Consider the following 27,134-nt stretch of genomic DNA (forward strand, 5'->3'; position numbering starts at 1 on the left):
CACCAGTTTCCATTGTAGAATCCAGCTCAGGATCCCACAATGCACTTAGGAGATGTAACTTTTTTTTAAAATCATGTTAAAATCCAATATGTTGTTTCCTGAAGAATATATGCACGTGGTTCGTGTTTATTTTTGTATTGTTTGATTAAAGTGCAGTTTTCAGTCTTGAGATACGTTCCTACCATTATCATCATTTTCACGTGTGTCGTTGTCCGGTTCTGATAACCAGCTTTTGAAGATCTGAACTCGGTGGTCTTCCTGTGGCAGCCCCTCTCTCTCATCTTTTTATTTTATTTTTTTGAGGAAGATTAGCCCTGAGCTAGCTACTGCCAATCCTCCTCTTTTTGCTGAGGAAGACTGGCCCTGAGCTCACATCCATGCCCATCTTCCTCTATTTTATTTGTGGGACGCCTGCCACAGTGTGGCTTGCCAAGCGGGCCATGTCCGCACCTGGGATCCGAACCGGTGAACCCCAGGCTGCCGAGAAGTGGAACGAGCATACTTAACTGCTGCGCCACTGGGCCGGCCCCTCCCTCATCTTTTAGATTCTGCTCCTTTCCTCATTCCTCATGATTCTTTTTTTTTTTTTTGGTGAGAAACATTGTCCCTGAGCTAACATCTGTGCCAATCTTCCTCCATTTTGTATGTGGGACGCTGCCACAGCATGGCTTGATGAGCAGTGTGTAGGTCCACACCTGGCATCGGAACCTGTGAACCCCGGGCTGCTGAAGCAGAATGCGCAAACTTAACCACTACCTCACAGGTTGGCCCCACCATGATTCTTTACTAAATCATTTTCTGATATTTAAGACCCTGCCTTCCCCTTTCTTCTTGATATTAGAGCTTTGAAATAAACCTCTTCTCTGAGCTCTTCCTCTTCCTCTCAAAAGTAATTTTTTTAAAAAGGAAAGCACGTTTAATTGAAACAAAACAAAGGAGTGATCATCTCTAATAACAGGCAAGCATCTACTCATTGTAAAATATCACTGCAGGGGCCAGCCCCGTGGCTGGTACCATTTAGGTACCAAAGTATCAGTGGATGTCATTGGAGAAAAGGAAAACTCCATTTAGGTGGGGAACCTCAGAGTTTTCTGCCAACCAACCTGCTTCAGGGACAGAAAGATCCTTGGCCATTTATTTTTGTTATTGTTTGGGTTTTTGGTTTGCATTTTAAGGCACAATGCTTCCTGAGATGCCAGCCCCATTCAACGATGTGACATTAACAAAATGTCAGCTGTATCCAGCAAAATGAATGTCCGACCTGGGCTTGCAAATAAGTCTTATATCCTGGTTATGTTGGGGCCAGATAGACACACGTAAAAGATCACATCGTTTCTTTTGTCTAGACACAGGCAAATAAGTTATTGAATATTTGGGCTAATAACACAGTAAATTTTTCTATGCCTTGGGGTGATGTGGAGGAGTTACTCACGAAGGCAAATTCTCCCACGCGATCGGGGACACGAGGGTGCAGCTGGGACCCATCGCCCTTGGTTTTGAGCCTGCTGAACTGAGCCCAGGGCCAACTGGTAGCTCACCCAGCCAGGGGTCATTGCTTAAGAGCCACACCTTTGCCCATTTCTGTGCTCCCCAGCAGCCCCTGGGGAGGCTGTGCCACCAGGTCTCCTGGTTTCCACCCAGGAGAAAGTCTTGCTGTCGGCCAGCTCTCAGTGGAGCGGCCCCGCTTCCTGTTGAGAAGTTCTGGATTTTCAATGAGTTCTCAGGAAGTGTAGTTTTATCACTGTTGGTTTTTAGTCAATGTTGAGTGCTAGGGGCTGAACCGTGTTCCCCCAAATTCCCATTTTGAAGTCCCGGCCCCCAGTGTGATGGTATTTGGAGGTGGGGCCTTTGGCAGTTGGTGAGGGTTAGATGATGTCATGAGGGTGGGGCACTCATCATGGGATCAGTGCCCTTATAAGGAGAGACACCTGAGGGTTCACTGTCTCTCTCTCTGCCACGTGAGGACACAGAGAGAGGTAGCCGTCTACAGTCCAGGAAACAAGTCCTCACCAGGAACCAAATCAAGATCAGCTGGCCCTGATCTTGGACCTTCCAGCCTCCAAAACTGTAAGACATTTCTGTTGTTTAAGCCCCACCCCCGCCCCCCACCCCGGGTCTGTGGTATTTTGTTACGGTGGCCCGAGCTGAGTCAAGACTCTGGGCATGAGCGCCCTTTGTTTTTTTTTGTGGGTGGTGCTTTGGTTTATTTCGAACTTTTCCTTTTGAAATCCTCATAGACTCAGTAAATTGCAGAGATGGTCCCGAGAGGGCAGGTGTACCCTTCACCCACTGGTTTCTTCTCGGGTAACTAGAATAGGATCTCAAAACCAGGAAACCGTCATCGGGACAATATATGAGTTTAGTTCTGTGCCGTTTAATCACATATGCAGATTTCCGTAACTACCGCCGCCTCCAAGATCCAGGGCTATTCCATCACCACAAAGATCACCCCTGAACTTCCACTCTAGGATCACGCCCCCTGCCCTGCCCCCTCCGTCGATAACTCCAGCGGCCACCAATCTGTTCTCCAGCTCTATCATTTAATTTTGTCATTTCAAGAATGGTATGAATGGAATCATCCAGTGACCTCTTGAGGTTGGCTTTTTTCTCTCAGCACAATGCCAATGAGATCTGTCCAGGTTGTTGCATGTTATCAATGGTTCCTTTTCCTTGCTGAGTAGTATTCCGTGAAATGGATGGACCACGGTTTGTGTAACCATTTACCCGCTGATGGACAGGTGGTTGGTTTCCGGTTTGGGGCTGTTACAAATAAAGCTGCTACAAATGGTCAGGTATAGCTTTTTGCCTTGACATAAGTGTTGCATTTCCCTGAGATAAATACCCAGGCGTGCAATTGTTTACAATCGTTTCTTCACAAACTACCCAACTTTTTTCCAGAGTCTGTTCCATTTTACATTCCCACCAGCAACGGATGAGTGATCCACTTTGTCCACATCTTCGCCAGCATTGGGAGCCATCATTATTTTTTATTTTAGCCATTTTAATGGCGATAGCTCATGGGGGTTTTAATTTGCATTTCTGTAATGGCTAATGATGTGGAACATCTTCATGTGCTTTTTTACCATCTGTATATCTTCAGCAAACGTATCTTCTTCTCTTTAGCTCATTTTCTAAATCAATTGTTTGTCTTTTTACTGTTGAGTTTTGAGAGCTCATTAATTTTCTAAATACCAGTCTTTTGTCAGATGGGCAGTTGGCAAATATTTTCTCTTGCTCTGTCGCTTATCTTTTCACCCTCTTTTTTTTTAATTAGTTTTTTTTTTTAAAGGTATGCTTGGTGCTTTTTTGTTTGTTTGTTTTTTGGTGAGGAAGATTGGCCCTGAGCTAACCTCTGTTGCCAATCTTCCTCTTTTTGTTCTCCCCAAAGCCCCACTACATAGTTGCAAATCCTAGTTGTACATCCTTCTGGTTCTTCTGGGTGGGACGCCACCACAGCATGGCTTGATGAGCAGTGCTAGGTCTGCACCCAGGATCCAAACCCGTGAACCCCATGCTGCCAAAGTGGAGTGCACGAACTTAACCACTGTGCCTCCAGGCCGGCCCCTCATCCTTTTAACAGAGTCCTCCACGAGCAGAAGTTTTTAATTATGACAAAGGGAATGCAGAGATAATTTTTTCTTTTATGGATCAAGCTTTTGGTGTCATGTCAAAGAACTCTTCACTTTCCAAGCCCGAGAAGATTTTCTCCTATATTATCTGTGAAAAGTTTTATAGTTTTACATTTTACATTTAAATCTGTGGTCCATTCTGAGGTTCATTTTTAGGCCTGCGGCTCTGGGCATCGTTGTTCTTTCTATTTTAACTTCCGGAATTATCCACAGAGTAACGCAAAATCTGATTTCGTAGTATCATGATTCGCAAGTCTATCACTCAGTGGCATAACCCACATGTCCTGAATGATATTTATGCCAAAAAATACACATTTTGCTGTTAATATTATCCTTTCGCTATCGGTGAGGGATTTTCTAACACAGATCTCAGGATCACTCATTATTAAACATTATTTCTCAACTTATAAAACTGTTTACGACAGTAGCAGTTAAGTCTGGATTGTGGTTTTCTGGATTCTTTCTAGTTTTATACCTTTTTGAGATTTTTAAGTTTTCTAAACACATAGTCAAGAAGATACCACAATTTTTTTTTTTAAGATTTTATTTTTCCTTTTTCTCCCAAAGCCCCCCAGTGCATAGTTGTGTATTTTTAGTTGTGGGTCCTTCTCGTTGGTGGCATGTGGGACGCCGCCTCAACATGGCTTGATGAGCAGTGCCATGTCCACGCCCAGGATCCGAACTGGCGAACCCTGGGCCGCTGAAGCAGAGTGCGCAACCTTAACCACACGGCCATGAGCCGGCCCCACAATTTTTCTTTTAATCATGTTAGTTTTATCGTAATTTGGGAGTAGGGGGCTCTTGTGTTTTTTTTTTATTGGATAGTATCAGGTTTAGGAAGAGTATTCTTTCTGGCTCACACTATCTTTTAAGCCACGAGATACCTTTTTTCTTTGTCTTCTGAGACACAGGGTTAAGATTTGGGGAGGGTTTTTTCCACTATATTTTGACTCTTTTTTTAATGCCATCATGCTGGTGTAGCATCCAAATGAAGCGGGGCAGAGAAATCAATGGGTTGTCTCGTCATCGATTTCATCTATTCTCAGGTGGCCGACAAGCCAGGAACTGTGAACTGAAAGCTTCACTTTGTATCAGATTTTCTTAATTGCCTCTCAGACCCTCGCCTGCAGCTCGCACTTGCTAGAACTCTCCAGAGACAGGCGGCGGTCTCCTCCTGAAAGAAAAGTCTTCGCTGAGACAAAGAGTGGGGGGCAGGGAGGGGGAACAACACTGAACCTCACTAAGTAGGAGAAAAGGAGCCGTTATTTCGAGCCTTTGGAACCGCTGTGCAGCTGGGGGAGGCCGCCCCTCCTAACTTGTCTCCTTGTCTGGTCCGTGTGAGTGGCCTTTTGCAGAAAACTGCAGGAACTCTGTGTCAGGGCCCAGCTGCCTTCCGAAGATGTTTCTAGTTACTTTCCATTGAGCAACAGGAGGAATCTGTCATTTAGAGTATAAAATTCTTGCTTGAAAGTTGATATTTCTAGAAGCCAGTGTGCTTGTAGATTGTAAAGGACAGTTTAAAACTCAGATAGTGACTTGAATTGTCAGATTGGGCTTCCTCGAAAAACTGACTTTCAACACATTCATGGCTATTAAGTCTTGTTAATAGAATTTCCTTCCTACCAGAATGGGGTTGTTCTTGAGTATCAGAGGAAAAGGTCTGTGACGTAAAGGACTTTGCAGCAGACCAGCCTCGGTGGCCTGGGGTTCACAGGTCCAAATCCTGGGTGTGGACCTACATACCACTTGTCAGGCCATGCTGTGGTGGCATCCCACATACAAAGTGGAGGGAGATTGGCACAGATGTTAGCTCAGGGCCAATCTTCCTCACCAAAAAGAACCCTCAAAAATCACCATGAGATCAGGCTGCTGTCTGTGTTTGCTGCTCAGAACAGGGTGTGCATTTTTCCTGCAGGCCAAGAACTTTTTCCATTTTCACTGTTCACTTCTTATTTTCATCACTGCCTCTTCTCTGGGTCCCCTTGGAGAAACAGCTCGGTGATATACGGTCACCGCAGTGGGCCAGGTGCCTGCCAATCGATGGCACCTCTCGGCAGTGAGCAGACGGTGCTAATTAGGCTCCGAGACGGCTCTTCTGGCCATGCAGACAGTGCTAGGCAGCCCTCTGCTGAAGTCTGCTCCGAGGCGCAGCTCCCAGCACCACACACTGCCTGTCTGTCCCACCATGGCTGTCTGGTTTCAGAAAACACGGTGGCTGGATGAATATGTGTTCCTCTGTCTCTCCGAGCCGAGGGCAGGATGACGAACGCATCCTGTGTGTTCACCCACGGAAAGATGGCTCTGCCTCCTAGGAGTTCATTTATTTATCTATCAGCTTTCCTGAGGTAGAATTCACATCCCATACTATTCACCCATTTAGTGTCCAATCCAGTGGCTTGTGGTGTAGTCACAGAAAGAAAGCCCGGACCTGTTCGTTGTCAGCCTCCAATCTCCCCAAGCCCTAGGCACCTATTAATCTACCTTCTGGCTCTGTTGATTCGCCTGATCCGCACATCTTCTATAGATGGGATCCCGCAATATGTGGGCCTTTGTCCCTGACCTCTTTCACTCGGTGTCGTGTTTTCCAGGTCCATCTGCAGTACAGCACGTAACGAGACTTTGTTCCTTTTTATGGCTGCATAATATTCCCTTGTACAGATGAACCACATTGGGTTTATCCCCTCATCAGCTGGTGGACATTTGGGTCATTTCCACTTTTGGCCGTTGTGAATATTGCCGCTCTGTGAACATTCACGTAGAGGTATTTGTGTGGACGTGTATTATCACTTCTTTCGGCCGTATACCCAGGAGCAGAATCACTGGATCCTATGGGAACTCTCTGTTCAGCCGTTCTGAGGAACTGCCAGACTGTATTCCAAAACACTACACCAGTTTTCATGCCCACCAGCAGCCTGACATTTTGCACAGTGATCCTCTCCATCTAGATCTAAGAAAACTGTGACAAGATGTCTGAGGCTGTCCCCACACTGGCAGGCAGACCTCCGGGCCCCTGGGCAGCTGGTGTTTTAAGTGTAACTGGGATTTGTTTTAACCAGGGATGGTAAGACACACAGTCACAGAAACGACTGCCGTGAAGGAAGAAATTTATACTCAGTCCCCTAGAAGCAGGAGGCAGGGCACGCCACGCAGGGCCACACGGGGAAGCACCAGGTCAGTCAGGAGGCAGCGGGAGAGAGGGAAACACAGGCAAGAACCCTTGTTGTGGTTTCCAGGGGAGGAAAGGGTGAGGCAGAGTAAGCAGGGTTGGGATGGGCTAGTCTGAACAATCCCAGTGGCTCTGGGGTGTAGACTCTGTCCCTAGTTGTCTGGCACCTGGCCCTGGGGCAATCGGGTATGGGAGGGTGGCCCTGAGTGTGAGAGCCCCAGAGAGGAGCGGGTGCCGTGTGGGCTCTGCACTGGTTGGTTTGCACGTGAAAGGCGCTCTTGTAGATGAGTCCGTTACTATCTCCAGGAATCTGCTAGCCCTGGGAGGGGCAGGCGTTCCAGGGTCAGCAGGGCCCAGGGTGTCACAGCATCAAAAATACAGAATAAAAGACATGCTTAATGCAGCTGGTCTGTGGCAGAGCCACTGACTCAGGTCTTGATCCATCAGTTATTTCCATAGCGGCACATGTTACGGAAAGACTCAGTTAATGACTGTCCACCTCCTATTTTAAAAGTCTTAGGTACCTCAGGGCTGGCCCAGTGACATAGGGGTTGGGTTCACCGGTTTGGGTCCTGCACACCGCTCGTTGAGCCATGCTGAGGCGGCGTCCCACATAGAAGAACTACAAGACATACAACCTGGATATACAACTACGTACTGGGGCTTTAGGGGAAAAAAAAGAAAAAAAAAGAGAAAGATTGGCAACAGATGTTAGCTCAGGGCCAATCTTCCTCACCAAAAAAAAAAAAGTCTTAAGTAGCTTGAGAGGAAGTGGTGGTTAGACTGTTCCAGAGGAAAAAGAATAATTTATCTCAGTAGGTTACATTTATCTCAGTAGGTTATACTGCCAAATGCACATCATTAATCTTTTCTGTAAAAAGTCCCCCTCCCAAAATAGAACACCATCTCAGGTGCTTTTTGGAAGTATGCGTATAATAAGTTATAAAGAACTATGAAGGGGGCCGGCCCAGTGGTGCAGTGGTTAAGTGTGCATGTTCTGCTTCTGTGGCCCCAGGCTCGTCGGTTCAGATCCCGGGTACAGACGTGACACCGCTTGGCAAGCCATGCTGTGGCAGGCGTCCCACATATAAAGTGAAGGAAGATGGGCACGGATGTGTGCTCAGGGCCAGTCTTCCTCAGGAAAAAGAGGAGGATTGGCAGATGTTAGCTCAGGGCTAATCTTGCTCAAAAAGAAAAAACAGAGAACTATGAAGAATATCAGTGCTCTGAGGAAATACGGCTTGTATTTGAGAGCAAACAAGGGTGTTCTTCTAAAATCCGATGAATTCTCATTCAACAGTGTTTTTACGTAGTCAATCCTCATTATTCACGGATTCTGTATTTGCAAATGCACTTACTATACATGTTTATAACCCCCAAATCAATACTCGAGGGGCTTTCAGGGCCATTCACAGAGGTGTATAGAATGGTAAAAAATTTGAGTCGCTCAATGCGCACCTTTCCAGCTACGATTGAATAAGGTGACACTCTGCCTTCTTGTTTCAGCTCATTCTGTAAACAAGTGCCCTTTCTTGTGGGGTATTTAATGCCCTGCTTTTCACATTTTTGTACTCTTTGTTGGTGATTTGGCTGTTTAAAACAGCCCCCGAGCATAGCGCTGAAGTGCTGTCTGGTGTCCATAAGCGCAAGGCTGTGACTCGCCTAACGGACAAAATACGTGTGATAGATATGCTTCCTTCAGGCCTGAGTTATAGCCCTGTTGGCCGTGAGTTCGGTGGTACCGGATTAACAATGTACATTACGAAGAGTGTCGCCCAGTAGAAACACGCATAACCCAAGCTTATGGATTGACTGGTTGACAAAAATGTAACCAGAAGCTTCCAGGAACCTAGCCCTGTATTTCCCCTGGGAACAGCAGCTCCGTATTCACTAATTCAGTGTTCACTGGGGCTTTATAGAACGTTGCCACCAGGAATAATGAGAATCGACTGTCCCTTTTTATTTTGAAATAAAGACTCACAAGAAGTTGCAGGAGTGGTACAGAGTTCCTGCGTACCCTTCACCAAGCATCCCCCACTTATATCTGACGTAACCACAGTCCATGGTCACAGCCAGGATGCTGACAGTGACACGATATTAACTCGGAGACAGACCCTGTTCGGATTTTGCCAGTTGTGGCGAAAGAGCGGTAAATGGTTCAATGAAGTTTTATCCTGTGCATAGATTTGCGTCACCAACACCACAGTTAAGATGCAGAACCGTTCCGTCACCCCAAAGCAACAATGATTTCTTATTTGGGAAAATCATGGCAAAAAGATACATGACATGAAATGGGGCCATTGAACCATCCATCTCTGGAGCTCTTTCGTCTTTCCAAACGGAAACTCTGTCCGCATTAAACAGAAGTCCCCACGCCCTCCCCTCCATCCCCTGGGAGCCCCCATTCTTTCTGTCTCCACACTTCTGACTCCTCTCGGGACCTCCTAAAGTGGCATCATAGAGTATTCACCCCTTTGCGTCTGGCTTCTTTCACTGAGCAGAATGTCCTGAAGTTTCACCCACGTTGTAGCAGATATTAGAATTTCCTCCTTTTTGTGGCTGAATAAAATTCCATGAAACGATGACTTATTGACACCCATTTTGTGCGGGGCGCTGTCCTCTATTCTGTTGGGGAGACAGCTGATCAAAGTAAATAAGTAAATTATATTGTATGTTAGAGGGGCCGGCTCATCCTTCTTTAAGCTGAAATTCTCTCTCTTGTTGACTTTTGAGTCCAGTGGCACCTGGGACCCCTACACATGGCCCTTAGACATGAAAACCTCAAAGTATCTTTGCAATGATCCAAGGAGGATTTAAGCCCGTTTACCATAGCTTTAGCATTCCCGATGATTTACTAAAATCCTGTGCAACCAGTGATTGTTGGAACGTGTTTCTGTGACTTTTTCTTCTATGGGCTGTTTGATGAAAGCAGATCCATCCGACTTCAGACAGGCCCTCGGCTCACAGGAGCAATCTGTCAGCCTCGCCAGGATGCTGGGCAAAGGACGCATTTCAGGATTTGTTCCCTATTTGCACGTCCAGTCATAATGCCTGGGTGGCGTTTAACATGGTGTGGGAATGGCAGGGAGTGCCTGCCCTGGACCGTGGAGGCCTCAATTTCTGATTTGTCACCTTTGTCCATGGCTGTTGGTACCTGAGTAATATCCTCATCACCTTTGTCTACTATAATAATAGTAATTGTTAGCCATTTATGAGCATGACATCGGGATGGTTCAGGTCGCGGCCCAGATGGCATCCTCACCATGCTGAGCTGAGGGGAAGAATGAATGGCTGTGGATGATATGTGTTCTACGTGTCATATGGCATCTCACCACTTGGTTAAGTCTCAATTTACAAGCTTTCTTCGTTACTCCCCTTCCAGAAGTTTTCTCTCTGACACATACACACCTGCACATTCGCAGCCACCCTAAATTAAAACTCACTCATGGGGCCGGCCCGGTGGTGCAGCGGTTAAGTGCGCACATTCCGTTTCGGCGGCCCAGGGTTCGCCGGTTCAGATCCCGGGTGTGGACAGGGCACCGCGTGGCAGGCCGTGCTGTGGTAGGCATCCCACAGATAAAGTAGAGGAAGATGGGCACGGATGTTAGCTCAGGGCCAGACTTCCTCAGCAAAAAGAGAAGGATTGGCAGCAATTAGCTCAGGGCTAATCTTCCTCAAAAAAAAAAAACCTCAGTGTGCTGAATCTGCCTTCCCAGAAAAGCTCCCGAGAGAAGTATATTATACCCTAGGGCTGGCCCTGTGCCCACCACTCCCAAGGGTCACAGGCTCCATGCTACTGAGAACCAGAATCCCCACTACTTTCTTCATAGAATGTAGAGAAACTGGTGGGTGGGCGCACGGGGGACCCAGGAGCCGGGTTGGGAAGGTCACCAAACAGATTTCTTCTTTGCTGCTGTTTGTCTTGGAGCAAAGCTTTCACATGTGGCTTTCACCCTGAGAATAAATTAGCCAAGTGGCCCGTCTCAGCCAGGCTTGACTTGAGTGATTGGCTTGTCTAATAGGAGCAGGGACATGAGCCTAATTAACGGTAGCCTGACTTTCGAAGAGTCGCGTCTTCCGGTCAATGGGAAAAGTAGTGGGTGGGCACAACACGTTCTAATATCTCGGCTCAAATTAACAAGCAGGGGAGCGCGAACAACGCTTCGGACCCCCTGTTGTGTGTGTTACAGTCACCTATAAAGTAGGATCAGAGCCTCTCGTCCCCTTCAGTGGTGAGATTGTCAGAGCGCTTACGAACAGTGGCCCGTGGAGCGGAACATCATGCGTGCCCTGTGGTCTCCAGGCTTAGGATCTTCCCGACATCCGATCCCAGATTGCTTACAATCGCGTGTGATGTCGGCTCGAGCCACGCCAAGCCCAGAGCTCCCTGTTTCCTGATTGTAGATTTTTTACAGTGAACGTAGACCGTTTTCCGCTTTGTAGCCTCTGCGAAGACAGAAGTGTCAGGATTTTTCTTACTGTTATTTTATCAAAGGAGAAAACACTGCAGTTTCCACACCAAGCGGTCACAGTGGGGACCCATTTCCTGCCCTCTGGACTCGCTGCTGCAGCCAATACAGTAAGAGAAGACGCAGCTTTCCATTTCTAGAAGGATCAGTCGGAGGTATAAAAACGGTGCAGCCCGGCCTCGCAGCGCGCCGGGTCTGGGAGCCCTGACTGTGAACATGGGGAACGCGAATTCCAAAGGCAGTGACAGAGACGGCGCGCTCCACGGCCACCCTGAGCTGGCTTTCTACAGCCGCCCCTTTCCTAGAAAATGGAGCGAGAATGTCTTTCTCGATAACGAGCTGCTGACCTCCAAGATCCTGTCCGTGCTGCGGCCACAGTCAGAGCGGGGTGTCCGGCCGGGCCACCTCCACTACCCTACCCACTTTCTCAGCACCAACTCTGTCTTTGCCTCTGTCGCAGCGTCCCTGAAGGAGCACCCGAGGGCCACCCTCTTGTCTGATGGCAGCCCGGCCCTGCCCAGGAATGTCGGCATGACGGTCCCGCAGAAGGGGGGTCCACAGCCAGCACCCAGCCCGGCGGGAACGGGGACACGACTTGGGTAAGCCAGGGTCCTCGCTCTGCCCTCAGGCAGATGAAGGGAGGGACCCGGGTGTGTGGCCGACCACGGGGACCCTGCACACAGCCTCTCCGAAAGGAGACCCCTCCAGGGCTGTGAGTATCTGCTCATCGGCCCCCAAGCAAGCGGTGACATTCCCTTTAACTCTTGCTTCGGAGATTCAGCCCTTTTCCTCTTTCAAAGACGTGTTCTGGATGTCCTCGGCCGTTGGGAGGCAGCTGGCTTCGTGCTCTAGAAGGACCCTCGGACAGGGCTCCTTGCTGTACTCAAGATGGTGCTGGAAGCCCACTGAGGTTGCCCTGGAGGTTGTGCCCCATTATTTATGCCTTACCCCGGTTTTCCAGGAACCCTGAAGTGGTTCCCTCAGTCTGGCATTCCGCAGGGTCCAGGGAGAAAATCTCATACTGAAAAAAAATGTCATTGCGATGATCTTTATGTGAATTTGTGGGGAAAGCAGCTGATCCTTTTTCCCCTGAGGATTCTCTCTCTGCCCTCAACTGTGAGTGAGGCTGTGTCCACTGACTCTTGCTAGAAAGAATTCCAGGGGCTCCGGTGGGCTCCCGTGGCCTCTAAAGGAAGCGTACAATTAACCAGCCTCAGAATGGACCTCGACACTAAATTAAAGTGACTTATGACAGAAGTCCTGATGTTACGTTGACAGTCTCCTAATTTTTAAAAATGATCTGTGGCAAAGTTAAGACTTACGTTGAAATCTGGAAAGTTCTCAGTATCTAATCAGATTAAGTAACAATCTGATTTGCCTTCGTACAATGAGGTATGTGTGTGTGTGTGTGTTTAATTCAATTTTGTGAAATAATTGTGTTTGTGTTTTTTATTTAGACCGGTCACAGGAGAGATGGATGAAGCCGACGCTGGGTTTTTGAAATTTAAGCAGGCAGCTGATGACTCCCTTTTGCTTACGTCTTCGAATGCCGAAGCCATTTTTGTAGAAGGTACAGTCACCCCGATTCTTTCACGGATGTCACGTGGTCTCCATGCTCCCTGGGGAGTGCTGGGTCCCCCATCCGTGTGTCCCCAGGATGCAGGCTGGGGCAGCCGAGAGCCGGCCAGGCTGCAGGCCCCCGAGCAGCAGCCTCTTGTTCTCCCCCCAGACCCCTACACTGCCTCGCTGAGGGGTGAGATCGAATCGGACGCCCACGAGTTTGAGGCTGAATCCTGGAGCCTCGCCGTGGACCCGGCGTATGCAAAGAAACAAAAGAAGGAGGTGGTCAAGAGGCAGGATGTGCTTTACGGTAAGAAATCCTGTGCCGCCACACCACCCTCCACTCACTTCTTTTCCTTCTTTCTTTTAAAAATTAATTCCAGGGCCAGCCCGGTGGTGCAGTTGTTAAGTGCGCATGTTCCACTTCAGTGGCCCGGGGTTCGCTGGTTTGGATCCTGGGTGCGGACATGGCACCGCTTATCAAGCCATGCTGTGGTAGGCGTCCCACATGTAAAGGAGAGGAAGATGGGCATGGATGTGAGCTCAGGGCCAGTCTTCCTCAACAAAAAGAGGAGGATTGGTGGCAGATGTTAGCTCAGGGCTAATCTTCCTCAAAAAAAAAAAAAGTGTGGAAAAAAAATTCCACCTGGGAGTCTGGGCTCCACTGCCAACTCGAAATCCTGTCGCCCACTCTGCCTGCTCTCCTGCCTTCCGGGCCAGGGAAGAGGTGGCCGGGGACATCTTTGTGAGAACCGGTCCCCGTGGACGAGTATGGCCCAATGCCCAGGCCTGACTCATCCTTACTGTGTTGGTGACTCTGAGAGAAAAACCGCCTGGCTCCTCCCAGCCGTCCTGGTGACCACTGGATCAGCCCAGATGTGGCTGTGATTGGGGCTGGGGAGGCATGCACCTCTCTCCGAATCGACTGGAGCACTGGCTCCCTGGTGGGCACCCTTCCCACTGGCTTTCGGAGAACCTGGTAAGGGGACCCACTGTCCTGAGCTGAGCTGGGCTGTCGTAGGTCACTATGAAAACCATAGCTCCCAGACACAGAGCCGGCCCCTGGGACAGGTGCCGTGCTGGGTGCCCCCACATAGGTCTCTCCAGGCCTCTGGACCCCCACAAGCGGAGTGACGAAGACCCAAGACAACAGTCCTGGAACCTGTGGCCTTTCTCTCCCCAAAGCCCTCCCTTATTCTTCTTATGACTCCCTCCATGGGAATCGTCCCCAAGACTGCCAGCATTGTGTCTCCCAAGATGCTTTCCCGTCCTCGTCGGCCTTTCATGGGGAGATTCTGGCATAGAAGTATGTTCACTTTTCACCCTACTAGTTGGGGGTGTCCACTGGCACCCACTTCCTTCCACGTTTCACACACTGAGCTCCCTGCCCAGGCCAGCGTAGGTCGGGCTGTGGGTGGGGAGGAGAACCGGATGGATGCTTCCCCTCAGGGCCCCAGAGCCAGGCAAGAGATCCTGCCAAGAGGGGCAGAGAGCACCAGTCTGGGTGATTCCATCCGGGGAGCCCTTTACCACATTGTCCACCTGCTAGATAGGCACAGAGTGCTTCCAGCCCCGTGGCTGGCGGCCCTGGGCCTGGCGCTCTTCACCTGTTTCGTCTCTAACAGCTTCAAGGCCTTGACTTGACTGACAGAGAAACCCCAGCACACAAATCTGACCTTTCTTTGCCTTTAACAGTGAATTAAAATTCTCGCTCCAACTGCTTTCTCATCAGTTCTAATCTAGGTCTGGTCACCAACGTGTCCAGATGAATGAGTTTCCCTCCCAAGGAGTAGCGTTCGTCAGAACAATCTTCTTGCTTAAAACCGCCTCGAAACATCTTCCGTTGATTTAGGCAGGAAACCCTCCCGTGAATTTGAGGTCCCAGCGCACATCCTGGGTCCTCCCCTTTCCTTGTGTCACACCGCCCCTCGCTGCTCCCCTAAGCTGGGACCCCTACAGCCCTGGGCTGGGGAGGACGGGAGGCCTGGCCCCCGGGCAGTACGACCACCAGGGCAAGGCCCTCAGTGGAGGAGTGTGAGAAGCAGCCTGGCCCATGGTGGGCAGGCGGTACGCACAGTGCCACTGGGGGACACGGGAGGAAGGAAGCCGGGGCCCCCGGCGTGGGTGAGTCCTGTGGTCCGTGTGCCCGCAGAGCTGATGCAGACGGAGGTGCACCACGTGCGCACGCTCAAGATCATGCTGAAGGTGTACGCCAGGTGCCTGCGGGAGGAGCTGCAGTTCACGAGCAAGGCCGTCGGCCGCCTCTTCCCGTGCGCCGACGACCTGCTGGAGATGCACGGCCACTTCCTCTCGCGGCTGAAGGAGCGCCGCCAGGAGGCCCTGGAGGAGGGCAGCGACCGCAATTACATCATCCAGAAAATCGGGGACCTCCTGGTACAGCAGGTGGGCACACCGCGATGGGCACAGGGCCTGGATGAGCCCGCGCCCCGTCTCTGTTCCTCCCAATAATAAAAAGAGGACAGCCCCCGTTTAGTGAGACCCTGCTGCTCCAGAGGACGGGGTCCTGGGCCCTTACAGTCCTGCCTGCAGCTAATAGTCTAGCAGTACCAAGGCCTAAACACCAAATGCGCTTGTGCAAACACTGTCCAGTGTCGTGTTCTGGGCTTCTGTTTGGTTGGTTGGCTGGGTTTGATATTTTTGGTTTTGACCGCTGTGTTTTTGGCTGTTAGACGCGTGTGTGTGGCCCAACAGCATCTGTGGTAAGGGTGTGACTTCTGATTCGGCTTCTGAGCCAAGATCAACAGAGGGGACGCGTAACCCCTCGTCTGACCTCAGAGCGCTCCAAGCATCCTGCATCAGCTAATTAAAATTAATTACAGGGGCCAGCCTGGTGGCGCAGCGGTTAAGTGCACACATTCTGCTTCAGCAGCCCGGGGTTCGCCAGTTCGGATCCCGGGTGTGGACATGGCACCCCTTGGCAAGCCATGCTGTGGCAGGTGTCCCACGTATAAAGTAGAGGAAGGTGGGCGTGGATGTTAGCTCAGGGCCGGTCTTCCTCAGTAAAAAAGAGGAGGATTGGCAGCAGTTAGCTCAGGGCTAACCTTCCTCAAAAAAAAAAAAATTTAATTAGAATACCCCTTTTGCTTTTTAATTTTTCTAACATTCTTCAGCTTAAATTTATTTCTCCTTCTCGGGCCTTAGGAAGTTGTCCCAGCACCTGAGATGCAGTAAAGCCCGTTAGCAGAAAATTTTCTCCTTTTACCCTGATTGTCCCTTGGGACACACTGTGCTGAAGCATTTCTCCGTCTGCATACGTGTTAGAGAAGACAGTGAATTCTCAAGTAAATTCAGGCCAGGTTCTAGAAAGTCAGGGGAACCACAGGAGAACATCCCCTGGCGGCTTGCGTGTCTCCTTTCAGTAGCATCTCCATTCTCTTCAGTTTTCAGGTGAAAATGCGGAAAGAATGAAAGAAAAATACGGTGTTTTTTGTAGCGGCCACAACGAAGCAGTCAGTCATTACAAGTTGCTTCTGCAGCAAAACAAGAAATTTCAGAACTTGATCAAGGTAAAAAAATATTATTTTTAAATTAGAATCGTATTCTCTGTGCTGTAGGGTTTTTTCCCACAAAAGTGTTTGGAAATCTTGAGATGAAGGTAACCTGTTAGAAACCAGGGATTTTCAAGTTTTTGTTTCACTTTTAACTGCAAACTCATTCAGGACAGGTCAGTGAAATCTTCTGGAGAATTCCACTTGTAAAACAAAGCAAAGCCAAGAAGACCTAGGGCTTTGTCCTCTCCACATCAGGGTGGCCCCTGAGGTGCCCCCCAGGCCCCAGCGTGCAGCCCGCTGACCATCATTCCTCAGACTGTTGAGGTGACACTAATGTCATGTCAAGGGCCCCCTGTCCTGGGAACCACCCCTCCAGAGTCACCCGTTCTGCCTTCAGGTGCAAGGGCTTACTCTAAACCTTTGTCCCTCCCTCGCCTCCTCCCCTCTCTGGTCCCCATTTGTCCCCGTGGCCTGTGGAATGGTCCACACCTGTCTTCTCCCTCTCAGTGTGCAGGCAGTCAGAGATCAAAGCCAAGAGCACTTTGCCCAGCCTGAGTCAGCCGGGTCCGGCAAGGCCCCACCTCCCGTGTTCTGGAAAGTGTGCCCAGGTTAAGGCCACTTGGCTCCATCTGCATACACTCTGCAGCAGCCCCAACACGCTTGATTTCAAAAGAGCTCCATCACCTGTCGCCCGCACTGCAATGACTTATTCTGAAGTGACATCCGACAACTGATGGTCTAGAGTCCAGAAGGATGTGTTTTTAAATTTTGCTCCATTATCATTGCAAAGGATAGATGTGAAAGGGAGAGAGTCATTTGGGGGCCTAAATTCATCTGCTGATAAGCAATGGGACAGGCCACTGGACATCATGAGCCAGAAACACCTAGAACCTGGGAGGGGTTCAGTGAGGCTGAAGGAAACAGAGACAGAACCTGGTCCCTGGAATCTCGCAAATCCCACAGTGACACTTCTGGTCCTCTCAAGAAGTGGCTCTCCGCGATTGCTGGCATTCCTGAAACGCCGCTGAGAACAGTGGGAGCCGAAAGGCAGAATGTGTGGCATGCTCTGGAGAGCACCGGAAGCCGCTCTCGGGCCCCATCAAGAAATGGCTTCAGATGACTGCTTCTTGGGTTCTTAGCCAGAACCGTGCATCAGAAGCCACTAGGGAGCCAGATCAGAAGGCACAGCCCCACTCTAGCTCTGGAAGGTTCCGACAACTGTCAGTTCAGGCTTAGGGCTTTGTGCGTATGTGTGTGTGTTGTACAGCTTTCCAAGTGGTTCCCATAACTGCTCCCCTGGCTAGTTTCGGGCTCGTGATGGGTTTTGCAGGGACCTTCATTTACAGTGGGTGAGGCTGCCCCTGCTTTGGTGGCCTTTCCGTCTACAGCAAGTGATCCTTGCTTTCAAGTGTCTGGCAAAGCAGCAAAGGTCTCTGGGAACCCAAAAAAGGAAGGCCGTGAACTCATTTGGCAGAAGATCAGGTGTCAGCCCGGCGTGCTTTTGTTTTCCGTTTCCTAGAAAATCGGCAACTTTGCCATCGTCAGGCGGCTTGGTGTGCAGGAGTGTATTCTTCTGGTCACTCAGCGTATCACCAAGTACCCGGTGCTGGTGGAGCGCATCATTCAGAACACGGAAGGTACACCGGCTCTCCTCACCGCCTTGCCCATCGGTGCTTAGCAGGGTGGGCTCCCTGCCCCTGTTGTAGCAATGGGTTGGACCCACACCCCTCTGTGGTCTGTCCCTGGTTCTGTGGATTCAGCTGGGCTCAGCGATCATTCACTGAGCTGCCTTCATGCGGAATCCACTGTGCTGGATGCTGGGGTTTCCAACTCGAGAAAGATGGGGGGCCAGACCTCCTTTGCCCACCGTTACCCCCGGCCCCTGGCAGAGGCTGGGTCACAGCACGCACGCCCTTGGTCTGCATCTGGGGAGTGGGTGAATGGGTGATGATAGTGCCCTTGTTAAGGTCATTCCTGGGTGATCCAGACAGGCACAGAGATGACCTCCATGTCACATGACCAGGGCCACGAGAGGGGCATGCCTGGAACCATGGGGGGCAGAGGAGAAAGGGCATGCAGCCCGGCCAGGAGTTCTCCGAGGCCAGGGCGATGCCGAGCGCATCTCCAGGGCATTTGGGCCGTGGGAGAACAAGCAGAGTTCTCGCACCACGAGAGCCTCTTCCTCGGATCGAGAGGCCAGCTCTTGGTAATAGCAGGAGGAGGAGGGGGTCTTGTATGACGAGCTGGAGAGCACAAGGGAGTCTGTTTATTAAGGAGTGGCCGGCGGAGCTACGCCAGGCTGATTTTGTCACTTGAGTTGTACCCTAGGTCTGCATTCACCAGAAGCTCTGTCTTGGTAAAACCAAATGCTGGGCTGATGTATTTATTTTAGGGAAGCATTTACATCTCAGGAAGGTGATTCTTGAGGGTCCTCTGAGCAGTGGCCTCAGGCATGTGCCTCAGAGACCCAGTAGCATGGCCCCTTGTGTGGCATTCGTGCGCGTGAACAAAGGAAAGCATGAACTCTGCTCTGTGTGGCAGCTGGCACCGAGGACTATGAAGACCTGACTCAGGCTCTGAACCTCATCAAAGACATCATCTCACAAGTGGATGCCAAGGTCAGTGAGTGCGAGAAAGGCCAGCGCCTCAGGGAGATCGCAGGGAAGATGGACCTGAAGTCCTCCAGCAAGCTCAAGAATGGGCTGACCTTCCGCAAGGAGGACATGCTGCAGCGGCAGCTCCATCTGGAGGGCATGCTGTGCTGGAAGACCACATCGGGGCGCTTGAAAGGTAAAGCTCTGCCCCAGGCTACCTCTGGTGGGCGCCATATTGGATTGATAGCATCATATTGGATTGGTGGCACTATCTTGGAGTGGTGGGTACCATCTTGTGTTGGTGGTGCCATCTTGAATTGGTGGTGCCACCTTGGAGTGGGATGCCATCTTGGATTGGTGACCGCCATCTTGGATGGGTAAGTACCTCTTGGACTGGTGACCGCCATCTTGGAGGGGTGAGTACCTCTTGGATTGGTGGCTGCCATCTTGGAGGGGTGAGTACCTCTTGGGCTGGTGGCCGCCGTCTTGGAGGGGTGAGTACCTCTTGGATTGGTGGCCGCCATCTTGGAGGGGTGAGTACCTCTTGGATTGGTGGCCGCCATCTTGGAGGGGTGAGTACCTCTTGGATTGGTGGCCGCCACCTTGGAGGGGTGAGTACCTCTTGGATTGGTGGCCGCCATCTTGGAGGGGTGAGTACCTCTTGGATTGGTGGCTGCCCACTGACGCAGAGCTACTGCAGCCTGGCTGCTTCGTGGCTGAAGGGAGGTGACATACTGAGTCAGCCTGATCACAGGCAGCCAGGAGTGTACAAGAATGAGGTAGTGGCCCCAGCACCCTCTGTCTCGATCTTTGAGATGGGGTAGAACACACCAGGAAGGCTGCTAGATGAAGAGGGCACACTGAGTCGTTGACTTCTGAACAGAAACCCAAGGCATCATGACACCCCAGATTTGGCTGAGCTCCCAGGGTTCCAGGCAGGCGGTAATGGGCCCGCCTGCAGTGGGCCAACCGCTGAAGCCCCCAGTGTGGGTAGAAAACACCACCTGGACTGCTACCTCCGTGTCCCCAGGCATCCCACTCACTGCTCAGGTGTCCTCCAAGCCCCACTTCCCAGATCCACGCTTCCTGTCCATTTCATGAGCTCTGGAAAAATCCTAACCTGTCCAGAGGCATCAGAGTCTTTAAAGACCTTGAGGGGACTGCTTGAGGTAGCCCAACGACAGGATGCGTTTGTTAGTCATTAGAGCGGCGAGCATCCGGCAGATGCAGTTTAGCATCCTCCGTGTGCCGGGCCCGGAAGTGGGTGGTGGGAGGCCCCTACCCTTGTGGGGCTGCAGTCAGCGGACAGAGAGAGGGAAACAAGCACACAGAAAAATAGTGAAAAGCACAGTCAGTGCTTTAGAGGAAGCCAGCAGGCCGCCATGAGAGGGCATTACACAAAGGTGGCCTGTCCGGTTGACACAGGGGTGTCTGAAGAAGCTGCCAAGAAGGTTGTTGCGACACGAGTGCTCCTCTGGGATACGCTGTTCAGGATCTGCACCTGCAAAAGCTCTGCCGTGCGGGTGGCCTGGAGATGTTCCTACAGGGTCCAGGCACCCACCTGCTGCCACCAGGAAGCTCAGGGGCACGAGGGGACGGGAGTGTGTCGCCTCAGTAGGAGGTAGGGTGCCAGCTTCCGGTGGCTCAGGTCCTGGGTGACCTGGCAGTGGGGAGCACAGAGGGGTGAGTTCACGTTTGAGAAATCACAGCGAGAGAATGTCAACGACCAGACCCAGCAGGCGCAGTGACAACAGGGGAGGGTCGGGGCCCAGGGGCCTGGCAGCGGAGCGGGAGGTGCCAAAGGGACCTTTAAGACGAGACTCCGGCCACGGGAAGGGTGAGGTGGAAGGAAACCCTCAGGCTCCTGCAGACTCGTCGTGACGCCCAGCTGACAGTGACCGGGGCTCCTTCCCATGGCGTGGAAGCCACCTTGGGGTCCATGTCTGCCCGGCAGGACCACATGGCCGTGTCGCCCTCTATGACATTTCCTTCTGTGCTCTCTCTTTAGATGTCCTGGCCGTCCTGTTGACTGACGTGCTTCTGCTGCTACAAGAGAAGGATCAGAAATACGTCTTTGCGTCTGTGGTGTGTATCCTGTCTTCACAGAAAGTGTGGCTCTGCAGTGGCCCTTGCAGAAGGCGGCCGAGTGGAGGGGGCAGCCGGGGGGCTACCTCAGTGACAGGACAGGGGAGGAGCACAGAGCCAGGTGGCCAGAAAAGCACGTCCCTAAATCACCCCATTGTCCTGGGCCCTCCCAGGGGCCGGAAGGTTCCAGCAAGGCAGGGGTAGAATTTTCCAAGAATGGGGTCCTGCCTCGTTGCCTGACAAGGTCCCAGGGGCTCGTGCTCACATGCCCTCCAGTTTCCGCCTCTCTCTGCATTTCCGTGGCTCTTCCTCTCCCAGCGCTCAGGTTCTCAAGGGCCCCCGCATCCTTGCCAGGGGAACCCCACCTTCCCTCCTTCCGACTGGCTCATTATTAGGACCCGAACTCAAGCAGCCACTGCTCTGTGAGCTGTGTCCCTGTTGACCCCACAGCACGCTGGTCCCAGCACAGCCTTGTCATGGGAGCTAAGCCTGCCGTTGGCAGGGTCGGTTTCTCCTGAGGCCTCTCTCCTCCGGGTGTAGACGGCTGTCTCCTCCCTGTTTCCTCACATGGTCCCCCTTCTGGGTGCGTCTCTGTCCTAGTCTCATAGGGACACGAGTCACACTGGATTAGGGCCCACCCTAATGACCTCATTTTACCTTAATCACCTCTTTAAAGGCCCCCTCTCCGGATACACTCACATTCTGAGGTGCGACGGTTTAGAGTTTCAACATACAGATTAGGGGGGACACAAATCATCCCATAACCACCAGTGAAAAATGTGCATTTTACTGCCCTATCAGAGCATAAGCTCTTGTGGGATACACAGCAGACTGGGCATACTGGTTGGCTCTGCGTCTTTGGGGCCCAGGATCGGAGGAAGGTTTGTTTGTCGTTTATACTACCTACGTTTGTATCCTTTGAATTTTGCACAGAGACCACGAGTGACTGATTACAAAACACTTTTTTTTTGAGGCAGACTGGCCCTGAGCTAACATCTGTCACCAATCCTCCTCTTTTTGCTGAGGAAGACTGGCCCTGAGCTAACATCCGTGCCCATCTTCCTCTACTTTATGTGTAGGACACCTGCCACAGTGTGGCTTGCTAAGTGGTACCTAGGTCCACACCTGGGACCCGAACCGGTGAACCCCGGGCCTCCAAAGCGGGACGTGCAAACTTAACCACTGTGCCACTGGGCTGGCCCCTAAAAGAGATTTTTTAAGCATGTTAAACAGACACTTTAAAAAGATACGAGGATATTGTTGCCATAGTGTCTTTTTTCCCCAGATGGCAAAATATTTCTGCCTTTAATTGTTTGATAATAAGTGGGGTACGTGGCTTTCCTCCTCGCCCCCCTCCCCTCGGAGTGGCGATTCCACGGATGTCGTCGGGTTCCGTAGGGTAAAAGGTGACCCCCACCGCCTTCCGCCCACGCAGGACTCGAAGCGCCCTGTCATCTCACTACAAAAACTCATTGTGAGGGAAGTGGCCAACGAGGAGAAGGCCATGTTTCTGATCAGCGCCTCCCTGCGAGGGCCCGAGATGTATGAGATTTACACCAGCTCCAAGGAGGAGAGGAACGCCTGGATGGCCCACATCCGAAGGGCTGTGGAGAGGTGAGACGGGGCTCCTCTGTGTTCCCTCCGCCGACGGCTCTGCCCTTGGCTTTGATGGCTGGCAAATCAGCTGTGACTTTGAAGTGCCGGAGAGAGGGCCACAGGTCGTGGGCAGACAGGAGACCTGTTTTCGTCTTCCTCATTCCACCTGTGGCTGTCTCCATCTCCCCATCTAAAAGGGACAGAGGCACCATTCCGGCTCCTTCCACAACGCCTAGAAAGGCCCAGGAGTTTCTGGCTGGAGGATTTGGGGCCAGGCAGCTCTAACCCTCCATATTGCTGGGACACTCACCTGACATGCTGGGCTCTCCCCCGCCCCCAGTCTGCGGCCAGACCTGTTGGAGCAGGTCGTGACATCGTGTCCTTCCTCCTCGGGCCGAGGGACCCCTCAGGACCCCAGCCTTGTGCCCCTATGCAATGCCTGGCTGCTGGTCCCCACAGTAAACAGGGGAAGTGACCCACTCCCCACGTCCAGCCAGCCAGCTCTCCCTCTCTTGATGCCTGGAAGCTTCCCGAAGCCTTAGCCTCCTCAGAGCTCCCTTGATGCTCAGCTTCGGCTCTGACGGGCTTGCAGCCTCCCTCACCTGGCAGGTCCCCAGGAAAGGAGCTGGCCCCAGTCTTCTCCACCTCGTCATGGCCAGGCGTTTAAAACTTGTGCCCAGTTACGTCCCAACACTTTGAGACTGGATAAAAGCCACGGCTATCTTTTCCCCCCTTTTTTTTTCCTCACACCATTAACAAGCTAAATCGCTCACAAACTCAGAGATGCGCTTAGCGGCCACTTCTGCAGATGAGCCTCAGCGCCCGTTTCAGAAGCCGGCCAGCCGGTGAGGCATGCTCGTCCATCTGTCCCCTCTCCCTGCAGCTGTCCGGACGAGGAGGAGGGGCCCTTCAGCGAGGCCGAAGAGGAGAGAAAGATGATGGAGGCCCGAGCTATGAGGCTGAGGGACTTCCAAGGTAAGAGGGAGTCCACAGACATGTCCCCATGTGGTGACGTGACCCGGCAGGGCCCTCCTTAGGCAGCAGGCCCTGGGCCCACCAGCGGCATTTCTCTTCTGCCCCCTCGGGATTGGCCATGGAGCGAGTCACCGCCCAAGCAAGCACAAGTTTTGGTTGGACTGTCTGTGTCTTGCTGGCTGTTTGCGACACGGCTTTGTCATGGGGTAGTGATCTTCCGGAGGGCGTGTGGGAAAGAGGGGGCGCTCAGGACCCCTGAGCCCCTTCCACACATGATTGTTTTGCCTCACACGCTGGCTCCTCCCTCGGTTCTCGTTCAGAGAGGAGCTTGCCGTGGGTGTCCCAGGTCACGTACAAAAGAACCCCACGGGAGACCTACTGCAGTAGCACTGGGCTCCTGCAGCCTCCTCCTAGAGCCAGGCACATCCAGACCAGCCCTGGCTTTGTGACCAGGGCCATCAGCTCCCTCCACCCTGTTTTAATTTTTTTTAACTACATTCTTCAGATATAATTCACATACCATACAATTTATGCATTTAAGTGTACCCTGCAGTGGCTTTTAGTATATGTCACAAGGTAGTGCAGCTGTCACCACAGTCAACTTTAGGCCATTTTCATCACTCCAAAAAGAAACCTCAGGGGCCAGCCTGGGTGGCATCGTGGTTAAGTTTGTGCACTCTGCTTCAGCACGCTGGGGTTCAGAGGTTCAGATCCTGGGTGTGGACCTACACACTGCTCATCAAGCCATGCTGTGGCAGTGTCCCACATACAAAATAGAGGAAGGTTGGCACAGATGTTAGGTAGGGACAATCTTCCTCAAGCAAAAAGAGCAAGATTGGCAACAGATGTTAGCTCAGGGCCAATCTTCCTCACCAAAAAAAAAAAAAAGAAGAAGAAACCCCATCCCCCTTAGCAGTCATTCCCGTTCCTTCCTCCCCGTAGCCCCTGGTAACCTCTAATCTCCTGTCTGTCTCTATGAGTTTGCCTGTTCTAGATGCTTCGTATCAATGGAGTCATGCAATATTTGTTCTTCTGTGTCGGGCTTATTTCACTGAGCATGATGTTTTCAAGGTTCATTCATGCTGTAGCGTGTGTCAGAATCCCCTTCCTTTTTACGCTGAACACCGCTCCTTTGCATGGATGGACCACATTGTGCTTATGCAGTGCCCTCCCCAGTTTTAACAGATTCCTGTAAGATTTCAGTGAGGTCATTGCCAAGAACGAGGCCTACTGCTTTGTGGTCTCAATCAACTTCCCTTTTTCCCTCTCACTCACTGCAATATTTATTTTTAACTTAGGTAACATCTAAGCAAGAACTACGTAAAATTAGGTAGTATATACTTTATCTCTTTGTGGGGAGAAGTATATATTTCAGGGTATTAATAAAAAGTGTCCAAAAAAGGGGGGAGGAAATCCCTTTGGGCCTTAGAAACCTAATCCTAACATAATTTTCATTTCATCCCATTCTAAGTCTTTTTGTTTGTTTTTGTTTTTTGGGTTTTTTTGGTTTTCGAGGAAGATTAGCCCTGAGCTAACTTCTGCCACCAATCCTCCTCTTTTTGCTGAGGAAGCCTGGCCCTGAGCTAACATCTGTGCCCATCTTCCTCTACTTTATATGTGGGACCCCTACCACAGCACAGCTTGATACGTGGTGTGTAGGTCCACGTCCTGGATCCGAACTGGCGAACCCAAGGCTGCCAAAGCAGAATGTGTGAACTTAGCTGCTGCGCCACTGGGCTGGCCCCTCTAAAGCTTTATTTTTGCTGAATAGTAATAAAATATATGCCTTGCATAGACGCATCTCCATGGATGCCACAGAGTCATACAATAATATCTATCCATCACTCATTCCTGACAAGATTCTTAGTGAGTTAGAAATTCAAAGATATTTTCTTTATCAAGATATTCTTCCCAGGGGGCTGGCCCCGTGGCCGAGTGGTTAAGTCCGCGTGCTCTGCTTTGGTGGCCCAGGGTTTTGCCGGTTCAAATCCTGGGCGCAGACATGGCACTGCTCATCAGGCCATGCTGAGGGGGGCATCCCACATGCCACAACTAGAAGGACCCACAACTAAAAACATACAACTATGTCCCAGGGGACTTTGGGAAGAAACAGGAAAAATAAAATCTTTAAAAAAAAAAAAGATATTCTTTCCTATCTTGGATCAAAAGCCAATCACCCCCTTAACACTGGAAGTCAGGGCCACTCTCATCACAGTCAGGAGCCAGGCAGAGCCACCCACTGTCACCATAATTATCTTCATCCTGGAAGTTCCAGCCAGGGTAATGAGGCAGGAAACAGAAGTAAGATATCCTGATAGGAAAGGAGGTGACAGAATGATTTTTTACATGTGACATGATTATTTGCCTGTAAAGTCCAGTAGAATCAACTGGGAAATGATTGGAAGTGGTAAGAGCTCAATAATTTAGGTGAACGTGATGTATATATAGTGGCAACTACCAATGAGAAAGTCTAATAAATTAAGTTGCGGTCACAGTAGCAAAAAAATGGTATAAAAGCTGGAGACTTGTAAGAAGGATTTAAAGGAAGAAAACTTTGACCCAAATGCGTGGAGGAAGATTTTGAGATGTTTTATCAGGCTCTCAGTTTGTCCCAAACTAATAAATCAGCCTGTCATGGTCCTCACACACACCCTGCTGTGTTTGCTTTTTCCGACTGGGGCAATGAGCAGAAGACGGGGCCACGCCCTCGGGATAGGGTGTGGGGCAGGGAGGGTCCCCTGCAAGGCACCTTTCCACGGCTCCTGGGGAAGCTGTCCCAGAGAAGGCGGGCCACCACCTCCACGTCACTTTGCAGAGCGACTGAACCAGAAGGACCAGCAGATCGCCCAGAGCCTCAGCGAGAAGCGGCAGATCTACCTGGAGATGGCCGAGCTGAGTGGACTCGACGACTTGGCCCACTCGCGACTCTTCCGAGGAGGGGACCCCGCCGAGAACCTGCAGGGGGAGCTGATTCTCAAGTCGGCCGTGAGCGAGAGTAAGTAGCCGCAGGGCTCTGCTGGGCAGCCGTGTGCCCAGGAGCAGCGCTGACCCCACCAGCACCTGCTAGAGCCAGAAGGTCCTTAGACACCATCAGGTGCAGGCTTAAAACACCTTCTCTCACGGCCAGCAGACACTCCTGGGTGCCTGCTACGTGTGACGCACCGTGCTGGGCCCTGGGGATCTGAAGTTGACTGAGATGAGGTCCCCACACTCAAGAGGTCCCTCCTGTTTCTGATAAGTGGGTCACTGATGATATCCTCAGAAAACGCACACGTGCCCATGTGGTGGGTCATTTCAGAGGGCTCCTGGGCCCGGAACCCCACGTCTAGCAGGAAGAGGCTTCTGAGCAGCAGCAGCCACCGGAGGGCGCTGGCCCCTAAGCAGCCTGCCCTCTCCGCGTGCGCCCTGCCACCGGCTGGCGTCGCAGAGCAGTCAGGGTCCTTGCTGGAGCCCCTGGCAGCTTCCAACGAGCTGCTGAGCCCACGCTGGCCAGGGCACGTGGTAGGCAAGGCGGCCAGTGCTTATTCAGTCTGCTCTTTCAAGAGCAA

General features: G+C 51.3%; 1 protein-coding gene across 8 annotated transcripts in view; it reads left to right on the top strand.

Annotated features, from left to right (window-relative positions):
* ARHGEF18 (Rho/Rac guanine nucleotide exchange factor 18) overlaps positions 1 to 27,134 on the top strand; it is an 89,772-nt gene that overhangs the window by 55,576 nt on the left and 7,062 nt on the right. For all 8 annotated transcript variants that reach the window (XM_070272594.1, XM_023644614.2, XM_070272593.1 and 5 more), the window contains 11 exons: positions 11,725 to 11,863; positions 12,722 to 12,834; positions 12,994 to 13,134; positions 14,977 to 15,227; positions 16,226 to 16,351; positions 17,856 to 17,973; positions 18,878 to 19,126; positions 20,939 to 21,015; positions 22,451 to 22,629; positions 23,495 to 23,586; positions 26,402 to 26,581. In XM_070272594.1, the coding sequence (XP_070128695.1) occupies positions 11,725 to 11,863; positions 12,722 to 12,834; positions 12,994 to 13,134; positions 14,977 to 15,227; positions 16,226 to 16,351; positions 17,856 to 17,973; positions 18,878 to 19,126; positions 20,939 to 21,015; positions 22,451 to 22,629; positions 23,495 to 23,586; positions 26,402 to 26,581 (1,665 nt within the window). The remainder of the gene's footprint in view (positions 1 to 11,724; positions 11,864 to 12,721; positions 12,835 to 12,993; positions 13,135 to 14,976; positions 15,228 to 16,225; positions 16,352 to 17,855; positions 17,974 to 18,877; positions 19,127 to 20,938; positions 21,016 to 22,450; positions 22,630 to 23,494; positions 23,587 to 26,401; positions 26,582 to 27,134) is intronic.

The sequence above is a fragment of the Equus caballus genome, chromosome 7, assembly GCF_041296265.1.
Source record: "Equus caballus isolate H_3958 breed thoroughbred chromosome 7, TB-T2T, whole genome shotgun sequence".
NCBI classification, from domain to species: Eukaryota; Metazoa; Chordata; class Mammalia; order Perissodactyla; family Equidae; genus Equus; species Equus caballus.